Source organism: Danio rerio, chromosome 1, assembly GCF_052040795.2.
Source record: "Danio rerio strain M-AB ecotype USA chromosome 1, GRCz13ab, whole genome shotgun sequence".
NCBI classification, from domain to species: Eukaryota; Metazoa; Chordata; class Actinopteri; order Cypriniformes; family Danionidae; genus Danio; species Danio rerio.
Window position 1 is genome coordinate 55,032,418 of NC_141021.1, and position 15,826 is coordinate 55,048,243.

Sequence of the window (15,826 nt, forward strand, 5' to 3'; positions counted from 1 at the left end):
GCTATTTTGAAGAAAGCTAAAAAATATATGTAACCATTGACTTTAATAGAAGAAAAAACACATACTATGAAAGTCAATGGTTGCCGGTTTTCAGCATTCTTCAAAATAGCTTCTTTTGTGTTTGACAGAAGTAAGAAACTCAAGTTTAAAATATGTAAAGGGGGAGTAAGTGATGACAGAATTCACTTTTGATTTAATTTTCATGTTAAATAGCAATATCAACACCGTCAAATCATTAATATACAGTTAAGGCCGAAAATATTCATACCCCTGACAAATTCTGACTTAACCTTCTAGAACTTGAGTGTCCACAATACGTGGACAGCACATTTTAGCTCTTAATTGGCTATTTAAAATACTCTGAATGTTTTATATTTTGTTAAAGACATACAGTGTCATCCTGCAACTGTTTTGCAGCATATGAAATGTCCCAAACACTATTTTTAACTGTCCAAATGGGAGAGAAAATGTTGTTTTTACTCTCTGATAATCAATTATGATAAGCATGTTAAACAAATTTCTATGTTAAATGAGCATTACAAAACAGGAAAAAGTGTTTTATGTAAATTCGGACCACGAGTCAACATATATGGATGGACATAATTCTTTTCTAAAAGTAAATCATATCAAAAGATGATACTTAGGTTTTTATTCTAATTAGGTTCCAATAAGCCCAAATAGCAAAGAGAAATAAAAAAAATGCATGTAAAAAAAAGTACCTTGGGAGGTTAAAGTATAAACTTTTATTCGACCAGCAAGTTCTTTTTTACCTAAAATGACACAGGCTTCTCCCATAAGATATTAAGACGATGTACAAGAGCATCATTGTGAAATAAATTATATTTTTCAGTTTTTATTTACATTCAAACAAAAATTTTAGGTCAGAATTTGCCAGGGTTATGAATAATTTCAGGCTTGACTGTATGTTAAATCTTTGCTGCTGAATATTCAGAACTATAATGCCAACTTATTTTTCTTTTAATAGGAAATTATATAAAGTGTCATTAAAGATTTAAAATGTCATGAGAATTCATTGTTCAGAAGGTGTGGGAACCCTGTTGATCTAGTGATGAATGAAAAATTGACCAGCTGGGCTTGAAAAGCACATAGAGAGGAACAGATTTTTAAGGACCACCAGCATAGACTTCCTTCCTCCTGCATGTCCATCCATAGCCTCCTCGGGGGGAGCTCATAAATCGAGCGTCATCCATTTGATCCCTCTGTCATTTAGCTGCAATGAAAAAGAGCAACTTTCATTTCCTGTAGGTGAGCTGCAGCGATATATGGCAACATCAAAACATCTCTTTATCTTCATTCTGTTAACCTGTCCATTTTCAGAATTACACAGGCAAAGTTCATAACATCCCGTTGGAAATAAATGCATCTAATGAGCTGAGATCTTTGATACAGATCAGCAGGATCCAGAGCATTGGGGGGCTTTTCCTTCATTAAAAGATTACAAGCTCAGTCTGTGACTGTGCAGGAGCCGGAGAACATTGCTTCCTAATCTTTCACATGCGCAAGTGTTCATGTACATATGCTAGCTCACCTATTCATTCCCATTAGCAAAAGGTTACACCTCAGATTATTCAAATTAATCGCTCACATTTGTTACACTTTGATTTGAGGAAGCATACAGGACGCAGAGTCTTACGGACTAAATTGTTGTAATCGTATTAGCATTCATTTAACACCATACAAACGTAGGAGAATCCAATATTGGTGTTTGAAATGCTTCCTATACACTGCAAAAAATGCTTTCTTTTGTCTTGTTTCTAGTCCAGATATCTAAAGATTCTTAAATGTAGATGTATTTTCCAGACAAATAACGAATATTGTCTTGTTCTCAGAAATAATTAAGTGATTACGTAAAAATGATGTGATTAAGTAAGATAAAGGGTCATATTTTAAAGCAAAAACAAGACTATTTTGCTTACCCCATTGGCAGATTATTTTGTTTGCTTAACCCCTATAATTTTGACATATTTCTGAAAACAAAACAGTGCTTTTTACTTGTCTAAATAATGTTTCTTGATTTAAGAATTTTTAGATATTTGAACTAGAAATCAGACAAAAAAATGCAACAGAAACATTTTCCAATAAACTATTGTATATTAGAAGTACTTCATTCTGAGAATGCTCTAAAGTTCTTCAGAGATCATTAAGATAAAATTAAACAATATGAATCAGGCTTAATATTTGTTATGATCTGTTATCTATTTTACATGGGTTATACACTCACCGGCCACTTTATTAGGTACACCTGTCCAACTGCTAGTTAACTCAAATTTCTATTCAGCCAACTCAATGCATTTAGGCATGTAGACATGGTCAAGACGATCTGCTGCCTCAAAACGATTTTCTTGGCACACTTTGGGTCCATTAGTACCAATTGAGCATCGTGTCAATGCCCCAGCCTACCTGAGTATTGTTGCTGACCATGTCCATCCCTTTATGACCACAGTGTACCCCTCTTCTGATGGCTACTTCCAGCAGGATAACTTGCCATGTCATAAAACACGAATCATCTCAGACTGGTTTCTTAAACATGACAATGAGTTCACTGTACTCAAATGGCCTCCACAGTCACCAGAGCTCAATCCAATAGAGCATCTTTGGGATGTGGTGGAACGGGAGATTGGCATCATAAATGTACAGCCGACAAATCTGCAGCAACTGCGTGATGCTATCATGTCAACATGGAGCAAAATCTCTGAGGACTTTCCCAGTACCTTGTTGAATCTCTGCCATGAAGGATTACGGCAGTGCCGAAGGCAAAAGGGGGTCCAACCTGTTTCTAGTAAGGTGTTCCTAATTAATTGGCCAGTGATAGTGCATATTATTAGTGACACCAGTGGTTGTTCAGTAATCTGCAGCTGCAAATAATTGTGCATTTTCATGCTAATGGTTAAAACGAATAAAAATGAATGATATACTGATAACGTATTGCATCATAGATTTAATTATTCTGTCGTTACATAATTCTATAAAGAAAAATTATTTTAACATTATTAAACATAAGCATTCATTTTAGGTGCCTTAGAGCAAAAACTCTATGTGATCTGTAAACATTTCTTGTTTTTATATAACACTTGAGTATTCCTAGAACGTTGTGTTTGAAAAGTTAAAGCCCTACAGATCATGTTTTAAAACATCATGTTAATTTTTGGGTGAAGCAAATCACTGTTTTTTTCTGTCTCTTTAAATGCAAATGAGGGGAAAAGAGTGGGCCTTTACGGCTTGTGTCTCAGTCTCTTCGACAGCAACAAACTAAGAATCTACATGCATTTTAAAGCCATATCAGTTTAAACTCCTGATATATATATGTGTGTGTGTGTGTGTGTGTGTTTATTTGTGAAATATATGATTCTTGTGGCATTTGAGTTAGTTTTATGACAGATTTTAAAAGTTTGAAATATGGCCAATATTACAACATCATTATTATAGCATGGATGTGCCAGGAGTGTGAGTAAATTATGGTGTAATTTTAAGGGGAAAGTGTTTCCATATAGTTTATGCACATTTTTTCTTATCAATTACAAAGTTTATCCTACTCACTTATGTTTTTTATGTGTATTTTCAAAATGTATGCTCATCTTGCACATTTTTTATGTGATAATCCTAAAATAGGTGGATGGAAAAATATCTTAGATCTGTAAAACAGCCGGCAATACTCTATTAATGCAACTTAACCCTTTTGAATGGGAATAATAATGAGTTCAGGGTGTTAAAAAAACGAAACTACATTTTCATGTTCAAATATTGTGCACTGTAAATAGCTCAAAGTGTAAACAGCATATGAGAACGTCTTATCTATGAAGGGGAAAATGCAATTATTAAAGTTTGGTCTTTATAAGACATCTTTTCTGTGCATTCTTTAAAATACCTGTCGCTCAAAGTCTAACTTAACATCTCACCATTTTTGCAGGTACATGGCCATAATACATCCTCTGAAGCCTCGTCTGTCAGCCACGGCTACTAAAGTGGTGATTGTCTGTATTTGGGCACTGGCAGTGATTTTGGCTTTCCCGCTGTGTTTCTACTCCACCACGAGAACCATGCCTCGCAGAACCATTTGCTACGTCGCCTGGCCAAGACCGGCTGAGGATTCATTCATGTAAGACATTTATTCCCCTGCAAAAAGCCCCAAATCAATCACTAATAAGGTGGATTTCGCTGAGGATTCAGAAGCCAGATGCGAGGTTTTTCTCTGATGAATTTCTCAATGCTTGATTGGCGTTTCTTCTGCTTGATTGTGATTTATGAACAGCATGTACTTCCACTCAAATATTGGTATTGCTCTTTCTGGCTTTACATTTTCTGCTATCTTTCTTTACACTAAGTGCCATCTGGCAGTGAGGCGAGAAACGCCGAAAACCAAACACATTACCTGTTTACCAGTGACCAAATGGTGTGTGAGAAGAGTAAACAGACTCGCCATCCTAATTGATTGTCTAAATATCCAACCCTAAGCATTAGCTACTTGGCGTTATCATTTTTTGGGGCACTTTTTTTTACAACTTGTTTTTGTTGGCTTCACACCTGTGCAGGTATCACATCATAGTGACGGTGCTGGTCTACATGCTGCCCCTAGTGGTGATGGGCATCACCTACACTATAGTCGGGGTTACACTTTGGGGAGGAGAGATTCCTGGAGACTCGTCGGACAATTATGTTGGACAGCTACGTGCTAAGAGGAAGGTAAGAGGATGTACTAATTTTAAAATTTGATGCATGGTTTAGTCAAAAATATGTGTTTGAGACTACATACACAAAAAAATGCTGGGTTCCACACAACCGATTTGTGTTGGGACAACATGAAGAAATTAAGTTAACATTTGTTTTGTTTTGTTTTTACCAAATTTAAGTGGATTGAACAAAAACAATTAAGGTGTAATTGTAATTAAGTTGCAATTGCAGGAAACAATTACATGACGTGAATCCACTTCTATTGTGAAGTGAATTTGACTTGAATACAGCGAATTTAAAACACTAATGTCATACGATATTTGCATGCAAATAGCCTGATTTATTCCCTTGTGTCGCGTCTGATGTGAACACATCATAATAAATATATAGTTTGTCTTAATCATGAAATCAGATAAATCTGCAACACGATATGCAAGATTATAAAGGCAAGTTTACAAATGTAAAAAACGTAAATAAATGAAATAAAGTTTATTGAAGTGCCAAAACTAAAATACAAATGAATTATTAAATTAATAATAACTTCAGTTGAAAACAGAAAGCATGTAATATCTAATAAAATCTAATTCAGATTTTCAATAAAAAATTATAGTAATATCAACTTTCTCTGCCACTTTTTAAAACTTGTATTTTTTTTCTTAATCATGAAATTAAATAAACCTAAATTGAATCTACTAGATTAAAAAGGCAAGTTTAAAAGTGAAAAATATCTCCACGCCAAATTAATAAAAATAAAATATATTGAAGTGCTAAAACTAAAATAGGAGCTAATTCTTAAATTAAATAAAAAAATAAATCATTTCAAAAAATATACCAATAACAGTTCATTCAAAACAGTGATTCATATTAATGAATGTAATTATAAATAAACAGTACAATAATTTTACCCTATGAAAATGGTTAAAAAAACAGGGCATAATGGACTGAAATAATGTAGGATTTTTTTTCCTGAATTTGAGTTCCTTTGCGAACAAGATATCAATTTCCCCATCATTTAAAAAAGATATTCCTATTACCTTTTACTTTGCCAGGTAAAAAAAACTGGTACAATCCAACCTCCAGCCAATTATCACGTTCTTATCACGTTCATTCTTCAAAAGAATCAATGGGCTCAGAAAAGTGACTCTGTGTAAAGAAAAGTGCTTTAATCCAGCGTAATCCTGCAGTCCTATTCGAAACGATTCCCTAATCTCTGCATCAAAAACAAGTCCTGGATTACACACAGAGATCACAATCATTAATACGAACCGTTTTGGTACAACAAAATTGTCCTAGAGGGACCCATGACCGTTCCACGTGAGCGAAAAGCTCAGATAAACCAGACATGACCTTAATCTGTGGAAAAAATCTCAAACTGATAAAACAAAACCGTGAGATTCTTCAATACAGGTGGCAGTAAGTACATAGAGTAGATTCAGTCCTGAGATTTGCAAACGTATGACTTCACTGTTCTTTGGCTCACCACTATTAGCAACTTTTCATTTTCCAACTACAGAATAGTCAAGCTTTAAAATAAAAAATCATCAAAACTCTGGTCAACTTTCTCTTCTGTATATAAATGTAAGAAATAAAATGAAAGAAGAAAGTAAACTAGTTATTTTCTGCTAAACAAAAACAGTTGAGATAGACCTTTTTTGAATCCATTCAGCTCATCTCCGGGTCTGGCGGAAGCACTATTAGCCTAGCTTAGCATAAATAATTGAATCGGATTAGACCATTAGCATCTAGCTCATTAGCAACTTTTAATTTTTCATCAGTCTCATAGAAAACGATGTAACCACAGCAGAGTCAAGCTTTAAACTGGAAAATTATTGCACTCTCTGGTCAACTTTCTCTCCTGTATATAAATATCTGGAATAAAAGTAAGAAGAAAGTGTAATAATTTTATAAAAAACAATAACAGCTGAAATATACCTATTTTGATTCCATTCAGTCGATTTCTAGGTCTGGCGAGAGCACTTTTAGCTTAGCTTAGCATAAATTATTGATTCCATTTGGGATGGGCAAACTCGGTCCTGGAGGGCCGATGTCCTGCATAGTTTAGCTCCAACAGTAATCAAACACACCTGAACATGCTAATCTGTGTCTTCAGGATCACTAGAAATCTATAAGCAGGTGTGTTTGATTAGAGTTGGAGCTAAATGTGCAGGACACCGGCCCTCCAGGAAAGAGTTTGCCCACCCCTGGTTTAGACCATTAGCATGAAACTCATGAAATCAAATAAATCTTAATTGCAATATATTAGATTAAAAATGTAAATTCTAATCTAAAAAGAGGATTTTCTTTTACATTTAGGATTTATGAATAATTCTTACTTTTTATAATAATCTCTAAACTACTCTAAAATATAATATATTATATAAAACATACACTTTTTTGTATTTTTGTTTTATGTTTTCATACATAAAATTTGGACACAAATACAATGTTTTATACTAGAAGAATTATGGGTAAGATTTAAAATAATTTACAAACATGAATTAAGTATGATTGATTTTGTACAGCATTTATTAATCATAGTTCAACATTTACTAATTCAGTTCTATACATCTTTATTTCTGTAGCACTTTTACAATGTAGATTGTCAAAGCAGCTTAACATAGAAGTTCTAGTAGATTAAAATTGCTTGAAACCACTATTGCAGGCCCGGATTGGCTAATCGGGAGGACTGGGAGAATTCCCGGTGGGCCGGTCCGTTTTTTTGGCTGGGAGGGCCGGTGTCCCTAACTGCTTGCACTCTCAGCAGTCACACTTTTTTTCATTTATTTATTGATTTGACCATAGCCTCACTCTTTTATTCATTATTTTGCCTCAGCTCCGCTCTTTTTATTTATTTTCTCGCAGCCCCGTGAGAAATGCAGCCTGCAGGTTAATGATGATGTAACTATCATTCAACCCCAAACAGCGGCACCTTATTGAAAATAAGAATTTGAATAATTAATATTAACGAATGTTACACCTGCTTAATTTAAATCAGATGATTCATTAATAAATCTGGCATAACTTGATCAGAAATGTAAAAAGCGGAGAAAAAGATTAAGCCATCAATAGAAAATAATACTGTGGTTAAAAGAGTTTTGTAGATAACAGTTCAATACTTATTTTTTCTTCCAAACCTATCAGCATAACAGTGGGTCAGTGGTCAGCAAGTTGTGTTAAGACACCGTGGACCCCAGTTTAAACCTCAGCTGAGTAAATTTTTATTATTATTATTTATTTATTTATTTAATAAGACATATAATACTGTTTGGGTTACTTATGTAGGTGTACATATTTTATTTTTATTTTTGTGGGACCACCGTTACAAAGGACTGGATATCTATAAAGAATTTTCCACAGAATATACAGATATTGCAGGAAAGGACATTGTGATGTTTTAAAGAACAGTTCCGGAGATTTAGCTACCCTTTAATGTTCTCATATTTATGAAAAACATTTGAAGTTCTAAAGCAGCTGTTTCCTTGAAAAAGACGTGATCGTGTCATTAGAAACTGAATTGGAAATGACGTAATTTAATATAGTCAGTCTTGAGCTGAAGTGGGCCGGTCTATGGCTTGAAACTCCAGGGCTGAAAAGGAGTCCCACTCCGGCCCTGCACTAATGCATTATTAAAATCCAAAATTGTGCTTGCTAACATTAGTTAATGCACTTTGAGTTAAAAAAAAACCTAACAATGAACAACTTTATTTCCATTAACTGATGTTAACAAAGATTAATGAACACTGTAATAAAGGTATTGTTTATTGTTTACACATGTTAATAAATACATATACATTTACCACCTTTTTTGTAAAGTATTCCAAGTGAATATGACATCAGTATTTAGTATAAAAACCTGTACAAAGGAAAACATTTGTCATTCTGATCAGCATCAGCAAGTAAAAAATGCTCTAAAGGACATTTTTTTGGAAGAAATGTTATCAATCTTTTATAATAAAATAATAAGAACACAACGTGACTCATTTTGTGACAGGATAAATGCAACATTTTTACAAAAGTTTTATGTGAACAGAGCCGAACAGAGTCGTGAACACCGTTGAATAGGATGATGAAATCTGTATTGCGTCAGTTCAGTCAACACATGAGTAGCCGAAAATTAGCTGTACCTTCTTGACAGGTCATGTTCACCTGCCATCCTGAAAGACACTGTGCTTTCATACTGATTGAAAGGCATTTATACACTTCGTTCTCAACCTTAACAAACCTTAGCGAAACCCATGTGAGACTGGCATAGAAAGGGCAGGTTCTCTGACACTTCAGCTCATTGTATTGCTGGTACTGGTTACGTCATTGCTAACCTTTCTCCGCTTTGTGTAACTGTCAATCAGCAATTATCCTCAGCGTTCCGTTACTCATTAAACTAAGCTAGTCTTTCTTCAGCATACAAAACTCTTGTCTCTTTTTTACAGACAAGGTGCAAATGAAAGTGTTCCTTGATCAAAGACGGATGGCGTTTCTTTGTCTTTTCCAACAGGTCCGTGTCAAATTATGCGCAAATTAATGAGAATTTGTGAATGACTTTTCTGAGGTTGTTACGCGCTAAAGTGAGCCGAGGACCCTTTTTGTCTGAGAGCATGAAGGATGGTTGTATGGTGGTTCCGATGGATTAATGGCTGGAAAATGTTAACGTTAACAACGGAGGTGCCAGTTTATAAAGTGTTTACCTTTCAAAAACAAATGGGGAAGATGAAGTGCAGGCGCGAGTGTTTGATGCAATCCAAACGTTCAAGCTACAGCCTGAGATCTCTGATGTGATGTTATAGGCACACACTCAGGAACCCCATTTAAACCTGCTTTTAAGATGCGTTTTCTTCAGTCTGATCAGAAGTGATGTTAAATTAGTTAATTGGGTTTCGACAACGTTTAATTATAGGGAAAGAAGGTTAATGTAACTTTAATGACAAAATAAACAACAAAACAAAATTAACTCTCCCTGCCAGCATTTTTATTTAAGTTGCAAACCACTGCCAGCATTTTTTTATCATTTTCACCTAAATTTGATGACTCTCAGAATATTTTCTGCTATGAATATATGAAATGACCATATTATATTTTAAAAAAAAGAACCAATCCTCTGCTTCTAAACAAAAAAGCAGTTTATTTTGACTTCATGTCTTTTATCGCCACTTGAATGCGGACAAAAACATATTTTTGACATTATAAGTCTATATAACAGAGGCCAGCTAGCAGAGTACTATTTAGGTAAACCTCACTCTTCTGATCTCTAAAGGTGCTCTAGTGACAGACGCTAGAGGCCATTGTCTTTAACCTCCTTGTTAGAGCAAATGACTCCCATGCAAATAATCGCTGGTTCAATCCCTGCTCAGCACAGGTTGGGTACTGTAGGCCCAGTGGGTTACACTTGGGGGCTCGTCCGGGATGGGAGTGGAGTTTAGTGGGGTGAGTGTAACGTAAGCCAGCTAGCGAATTGCTATGCAGGTAAACCTCACTCTTCTGACCTCTAAAGGTGCTATAATCACAGACGCTAGAGGCCATGGTCTTTAGCCTCTTTGTTAGAGCAACCGACTCCCATGGATAGAATCGCTGGTTTAATACCTGCTCAGCATGGGTTGGGTGCCGTAGGCCCAGTGGGTTACATTTGGGGGCTTGTCCGTAGGGTTGGGCAATGTCGACCAATTAGGCATCGTACGATGTCTAATGTGAACCATCGCAATGGACGATGGCATTGTCGTCATAGGTGGAGGTGAATTAATTATTTATGAATAATTAATTAATTCATAACAAATTAATTATTTGTAGCCTACCGTTTCAACTACCTGACCCGCATGGTTTTTGTTTTACCCATAAACAAATCATAAATAAATAAATAAAGTTGCACACAAATTACCACTTGTCAATCACCTTTACTGTGGGAGGTTGATTGGTTAAAAAGGTGCACAACCAACAGTATCTGAGGTTTTCACTAAAATTACTAAGTGCAAGTGTAAAAGTGAAAGACTGAAGCAGTGTACTGATGCTGTGACACGTTACCTGATAGAGTCAAACGACCGAAGAGTCGTGAGATAGAGACAAGATTAATTAAATATCACGTTTAACAACTATAGTGAGACGCGATCCAGCGGTACATCCTTGATAAACTGTCTGACGCGCACTGCTCTTTGGAGCTCAGACAAGCGCATGACAGTGTGTGGCTGTGTGTGTGTGGTCACGTGATGTGCATTTTCAGTGGACGGAGGGCTGTTTAGAAATGCTAGGTAAAACACAGTGTGGATGTGGATCATTTTCGTACTAAAATGCCATTTTAATACTAAGACGTATTAGAGTACACAGGGCCTAAGAGGGTATTTTTTGCGAGCGGGTTTGCAACGGGGGCGGTGCGGAGGATCGATGATGCCGGCTCAGCATCGTGTTGTCTATTGGCCATTAGCGATGGACGATGGCATCGTCTATCGGCCCAACCCTACTTGTCAGGGATGGGAATAGGGTTTAGGGAGCTTAGTGTAACAAAGGAAAACTTGCTGGCTGGATCCCAGTTCAGCGTAGGTTGGGTGCAGTAGGACTGGTGGGTTACATATATAGTTGAAGTTTTTTATTAGCTTTTATCAGCCCTTTTCTTAAATGTTTGTTCTTTTATATTTTTCCCAACTTCTGTCTAACATAGAGAGGATTTTTATGCATGTATAAACATCTCAGGTAGCAAAGAATTCTGGCCCAGATTTGGCATGAAGCTGGCACAGCTGGCATTCTTCCAGCACTGGCATACAGCATGTGGGCCAAACATGCCCCTGGTTTGGCAGAGGTAGCACCGTCTTCAAGGTGGCACACAAGACTTGGGCCAGATATCAAATGTAGTATTTGACCCAGATGTTAAATATTTATATGTGGGCCACTTAAATTTGGTCCATCTTGACCCATTTTTAAAATACATTAAAATTATTTTTGAGTAAAGAGAAAATTTCACACATCAACATATCTGGCCCAGTTCAGGCTCAGTTATGGGTTATTAACTTGGCTAAGACTTAGCCCAGATATGGTCCATGTTTGGCTCTTGTATGGAACCCAGACTTGGTCCAATCATGTCCCGTAATTCACTGCGGCATGTGGGCCAAGCAAAAGCTGATTGTGTGGGCCAGATCTGGGCCAGAGAAATTTTGCAATGTGGGATAATAGTTTTAATTACTAATTTCTAATTTACTCCGTACACTTTCCTGTCAAATCTTCACTGTCTTATAGCATTAAAAAATGTGAAAACCCCTCAAAAACAAAGAAAGGTTTCCAAAACCAAATTGTTATTCTGAGGTAAATAAAACTTAAAGGCCTTGAAAGAAAAAAATTACATTGCTGTTTGGTCTTCAACCTGTTTAATAGTCCCCAAGTCACACTACATGACAGTGTTTCAGTCCCCTGTTGGTTGGCAACAGCTGGTTTATGAGCACCACAGAACCCAGTTCCCTCCCCGACATGGTGAATAACAGCAGGCCGTGGCCTCTGGCGAACAGTGGCGGCTCCTATACAACCCATCATGCTTGGCTAAACCGCAGCTCTAATTCATTCACTTGACCAGAGGCTACTTGATGGATTTTAGTTTTTTTTTTTGCCACTTTTGCCTTTGGATTGCCTAGTCGAGGTCATCAGAGCTGTTCTACCATTTAATTGCAAACTTTGAAGTGAAAACCAACATTTCCAATACAATCTCATGGCAATTCGTTATTCTTTTATCTAGTGGGAAATTTGTATTCATTTCTTTGATCTCGTTCATACATTTTAGTATTATTTGCACATCCCCCAATGAGAGGTAGGATTATGGGTGGTACTTGGGGATAAGCCTTAAAAATCTTACATTTTTGTACATATAAAATATGAATTTGTACAAATGAGCCACTTTTCTATGTAAAATTATTGTTTCCTCATGAGATCCTCATGTGGTTTCACATTTCTGCAGAAACTCTTGATTTACTGAACCTGTTTTATATTGCTGAAGCGTTGTACTTGACCATTTGTTTGCCCATTCATCTCTGTGAAGCTGCTTTGACATGATCAAGTGCTATAGAAATTTCTCCAGCATCTCTGGTACGGTGACATCTCGTTGAAAAATGTGCTGCAATGCGGAGCAGATGCTTCTAGTCAGACGTCAGGCTGTGTGGGATTTAGCCTAACAAGAATGAATGACTCCTGCACCCCTGAGCAATACGCTTCATTCTGCCAGAGACAACAAATCAAAACAGAATCATCCTGTGGTACCATTTACATATTAAATATACTAATAATACTTTTTGGCACAAAGCAGATTCCTCATGCACTTTAGTGATGAAAAACTACCAGGACTCTAAACTGAGGTTGACTCACATGCCTGATGACTGGTCCAGGAGCTTGCTAAATCAAGTGAAGTCCCTTTATTTCTATGGTACTTTATATAATGTGTTAAAGCTGTGTTAAATGGCTGATAAAATGTCACAATATTTAAGTTTGTGGGATATAGTTAGCAAATCAGGCACACTGTGAAAAAGCTTGGCTTTAGTTTGCTTTATTTTTAAAAGGTATAAAATCTGTTGTTTTTTAAGTAACTATTAACTTTAAAAATGTTGTCATGAATAAACATGTTTTATAAGCGATTAGTTGACTTAAAAGTGGATAAACTCATTGCTTTAAAAGCAATTTGTTGACTTTAAAAAGTTATTAAACCTCTTGGTTGTAAAGCACTTTCTTGACTTTAAAAGTGAGTAAACCCTTTTAAAGTGATTAGTTGACTTTCATTTTTAAAAAAGTGAGTAAACTTGTTGCTTTTAAAACTATTTGATTTTACCTCAAAGATGTTAGTAAACTATTGCTTTTAAAGTGTTTGATCAACTTTACTTTTAAAAAAGTGGGTAAACCCATTCCTTTTAATGCAGCTAGTTGAATTTATTTAAAAAATGGTGAGTTAAACCCATTTCTTTTAATGTGATTAGTTGACTTTACTTTAAGAATGTGAGTACACCCAGTGTTTTAAAAATGATTAACACAGAAATGAGATACACATTCTTTTTAAAGGGATTAGTTGACTTTACTTAAAAACTCTAGTAAATCCAGTGGTTTTAATGTTGTTAGTTGACTTTACTTAAAGTTAGTAAACCTGTTGCCTTTAAAGTGATTAATTGACTTTACTTTAAAAGTGGGTAAATCCACTGCTTTTAAAGTGATTACTTGACTTTACTTAAAAGTGGGTTAAAGCCAGTGCTTTTATAGAGATTAGTTGAATTTCTTTATAAAAGTGAGGAAACCCTTTGCTTTTAAAGCTATTAGTTGAATTTACTTTAAAAGTAATTAGTTGACTTTTTTTGTTTACTTTGAAAGTGGGTTAAAGCCAGGGCTTTTATAGAGATTAGTTGACTTTTCTTTTTTTAAAAAGTAGGCCCAGTGCTTTTAAAGCGATCAGTTGACTTTACTTAAGAAGCAAAGTAAACATAGTGATTTTAAACTGATTACTTGACTTTAAAAAGGAAGCCCAGTGCTTTTAAAGTGATCAGTTGACTTTACTTTAAAAGTGGGTTAAAGCCAGTGCTTTTAAAGCGATTAGTTGACTTCACTTTAAAAAGGTGAGTAAACCCAGTGCTTTTAAAGAGATTAGTTGACTTTATTTAAGAAGCAGAGTAAACCCAGTGCTTTTAAAGCGATTACTTGACCGATTATAAAATGATTACTTTTTTAAACTCAGTGATTTTAAAGAGATTAGTTACTTTACTTGAAAAAGGTGAGTAAACCCAGTGGTTTTATAGTGATTGGTTGACTTTACTTAAGAAGCAGAGTAAACCCAGTGCTTTTAAAAGTGATTAATTAAAAGTGAGTAAACCCAGTGTTTTTAATAACAATTAGCTGACTTTGCTTAAGAAAGCTTTACTTTTGGCCAGCGGAGAAATTAAAATGGTCGTGCCCAACTGAGTCTGGTTCTCTCAAGGTTTTTTTTCTTCACTCCCATCAGGTGAAGTTTTTTTTCCCTCTCCGCTGTCGCCACTGCCTCGCATGGTTCAGGATTGGTAGAGCTACGCATCGATAAATTTGCTCTTCAGTGTTTGAACTCTCAGTAATGATTAAATCACACTGAACTGAGCTAAACTGAACTGAACTGAACTTAAACACTAAAACCTGAACCACACTGTTCCAGTTACTGAACCACACTGTTCCAGTTACTATGACCATTTATGTGAAGCTGCTTTGACACAATCTACAATTTAAAAGCGCTATACAAATAAAGCTGAATTGAATTGAATTGAAAGTGAGTAAACCCAGTGCTTTTAAAGGGATTAGTTGACTTTCCTTAAGAAAGTAAGTAAACCCTTTGCTTTTTAAAGCAATTAGTTGAAAGTGAGTAAACCCTATGCTTTTAAAGGCAATTAGTTGATTTTGCTTAAGAAAGTGAGTAAACCCAGTGCTTTTAAGTAATTATTTGACTTTACTTTTCATTGCTTTTAATGGGCTTAGTTAACTATTTTAAACGAAAGTGAGTAAACCCATTACATTATAAACAGTAAAATTTGCTAAATATAAAATGTACTGTACATAATTATAAAAAAATAAGTTAACAGTTTTAATTTAGTAATTCAAAGTTACAATAGGTATATTCACTTTATAAAAATAAAGAAACTGATCTTTTTTCAGTCCAGGTTGCAGAATTATTACTTGAATCAAATTCTGGTATTCATTAAATAAGTTTTCCGGTCTTAGTTTTTGTTCACTGAACAGTGGAAGCAGATGGCTTTGAGTTGGCAGATGGAGGCCACAATCACACCACCAAAATGTTTACACGAGCTGAACCATGGCTTTCCCTGATGCTGTTTTGTTCCAGGACAGAAACTCTTGTTTTGCTCACATATGCTTGGTGTTGTGACTGCTGATGCTCATTTTGTCTGTCCTTAGGTGGTGAAGATGATGATCGTGGTGGTGGTGACTTTCGCCCTCTGCTGGTTGCCGTATCACATCTATTTCATCGTAACAGGCCTGAACAAACGCCTGAACAAGTGGAAGTCCATCCAGCAGGTGTATCTGTCTGTGCTGTGGCTGGCCATGAGCTCCACCATGTACAACCCCATCATTTACTGCTGTCTGAATGGCAGGTAATAACACTAATGGTGCAAATAAATATTAGAAAATACTATAAATATTATTAAAAGTACCATCGGTT

The 15,826-nt window shown here is 35.7% G+C and overlaps 1 protein-coding gene across 50 annotated transcripts in view; it reads left to right on the forward strand.

The window, feature by feature from the left end:
- The window catches only part of tacr3l (tachykinin receptor 3-like), a 59,720-nt gene that overhangs the window by 24,209 nt on the left and 19,685 nt on the right, over nucleotides 1-15,826 (forward strand). For all 50 annotated transcript variants that reach the window (XR_015475780.1, XR_015475792.1, XR_015475790.1 and 47 more), the window contains 3 exons: nucleotides 3,929-4,117; nucleotides 4,551-4,701; nucleotides 15,562-15,758. Coding sequence is in view for 36 of the 50 variants with exons in the window: in XM_087235913.1 (XP_087092039.1) it covers nucleotides 3,929-4,117; nucleotides 4,551-4,701; nucleotides 15,562-15,758 (537 nt within the window). In the remaining 14 variants the exon portion in view is untranslated. The remainder of the gene's footprint in view (nucleotides 1-3,928; nucleotides 4,118-4,550; nucleotides 4,702-15,561; nucleotides 15,759-15,826) is intronic.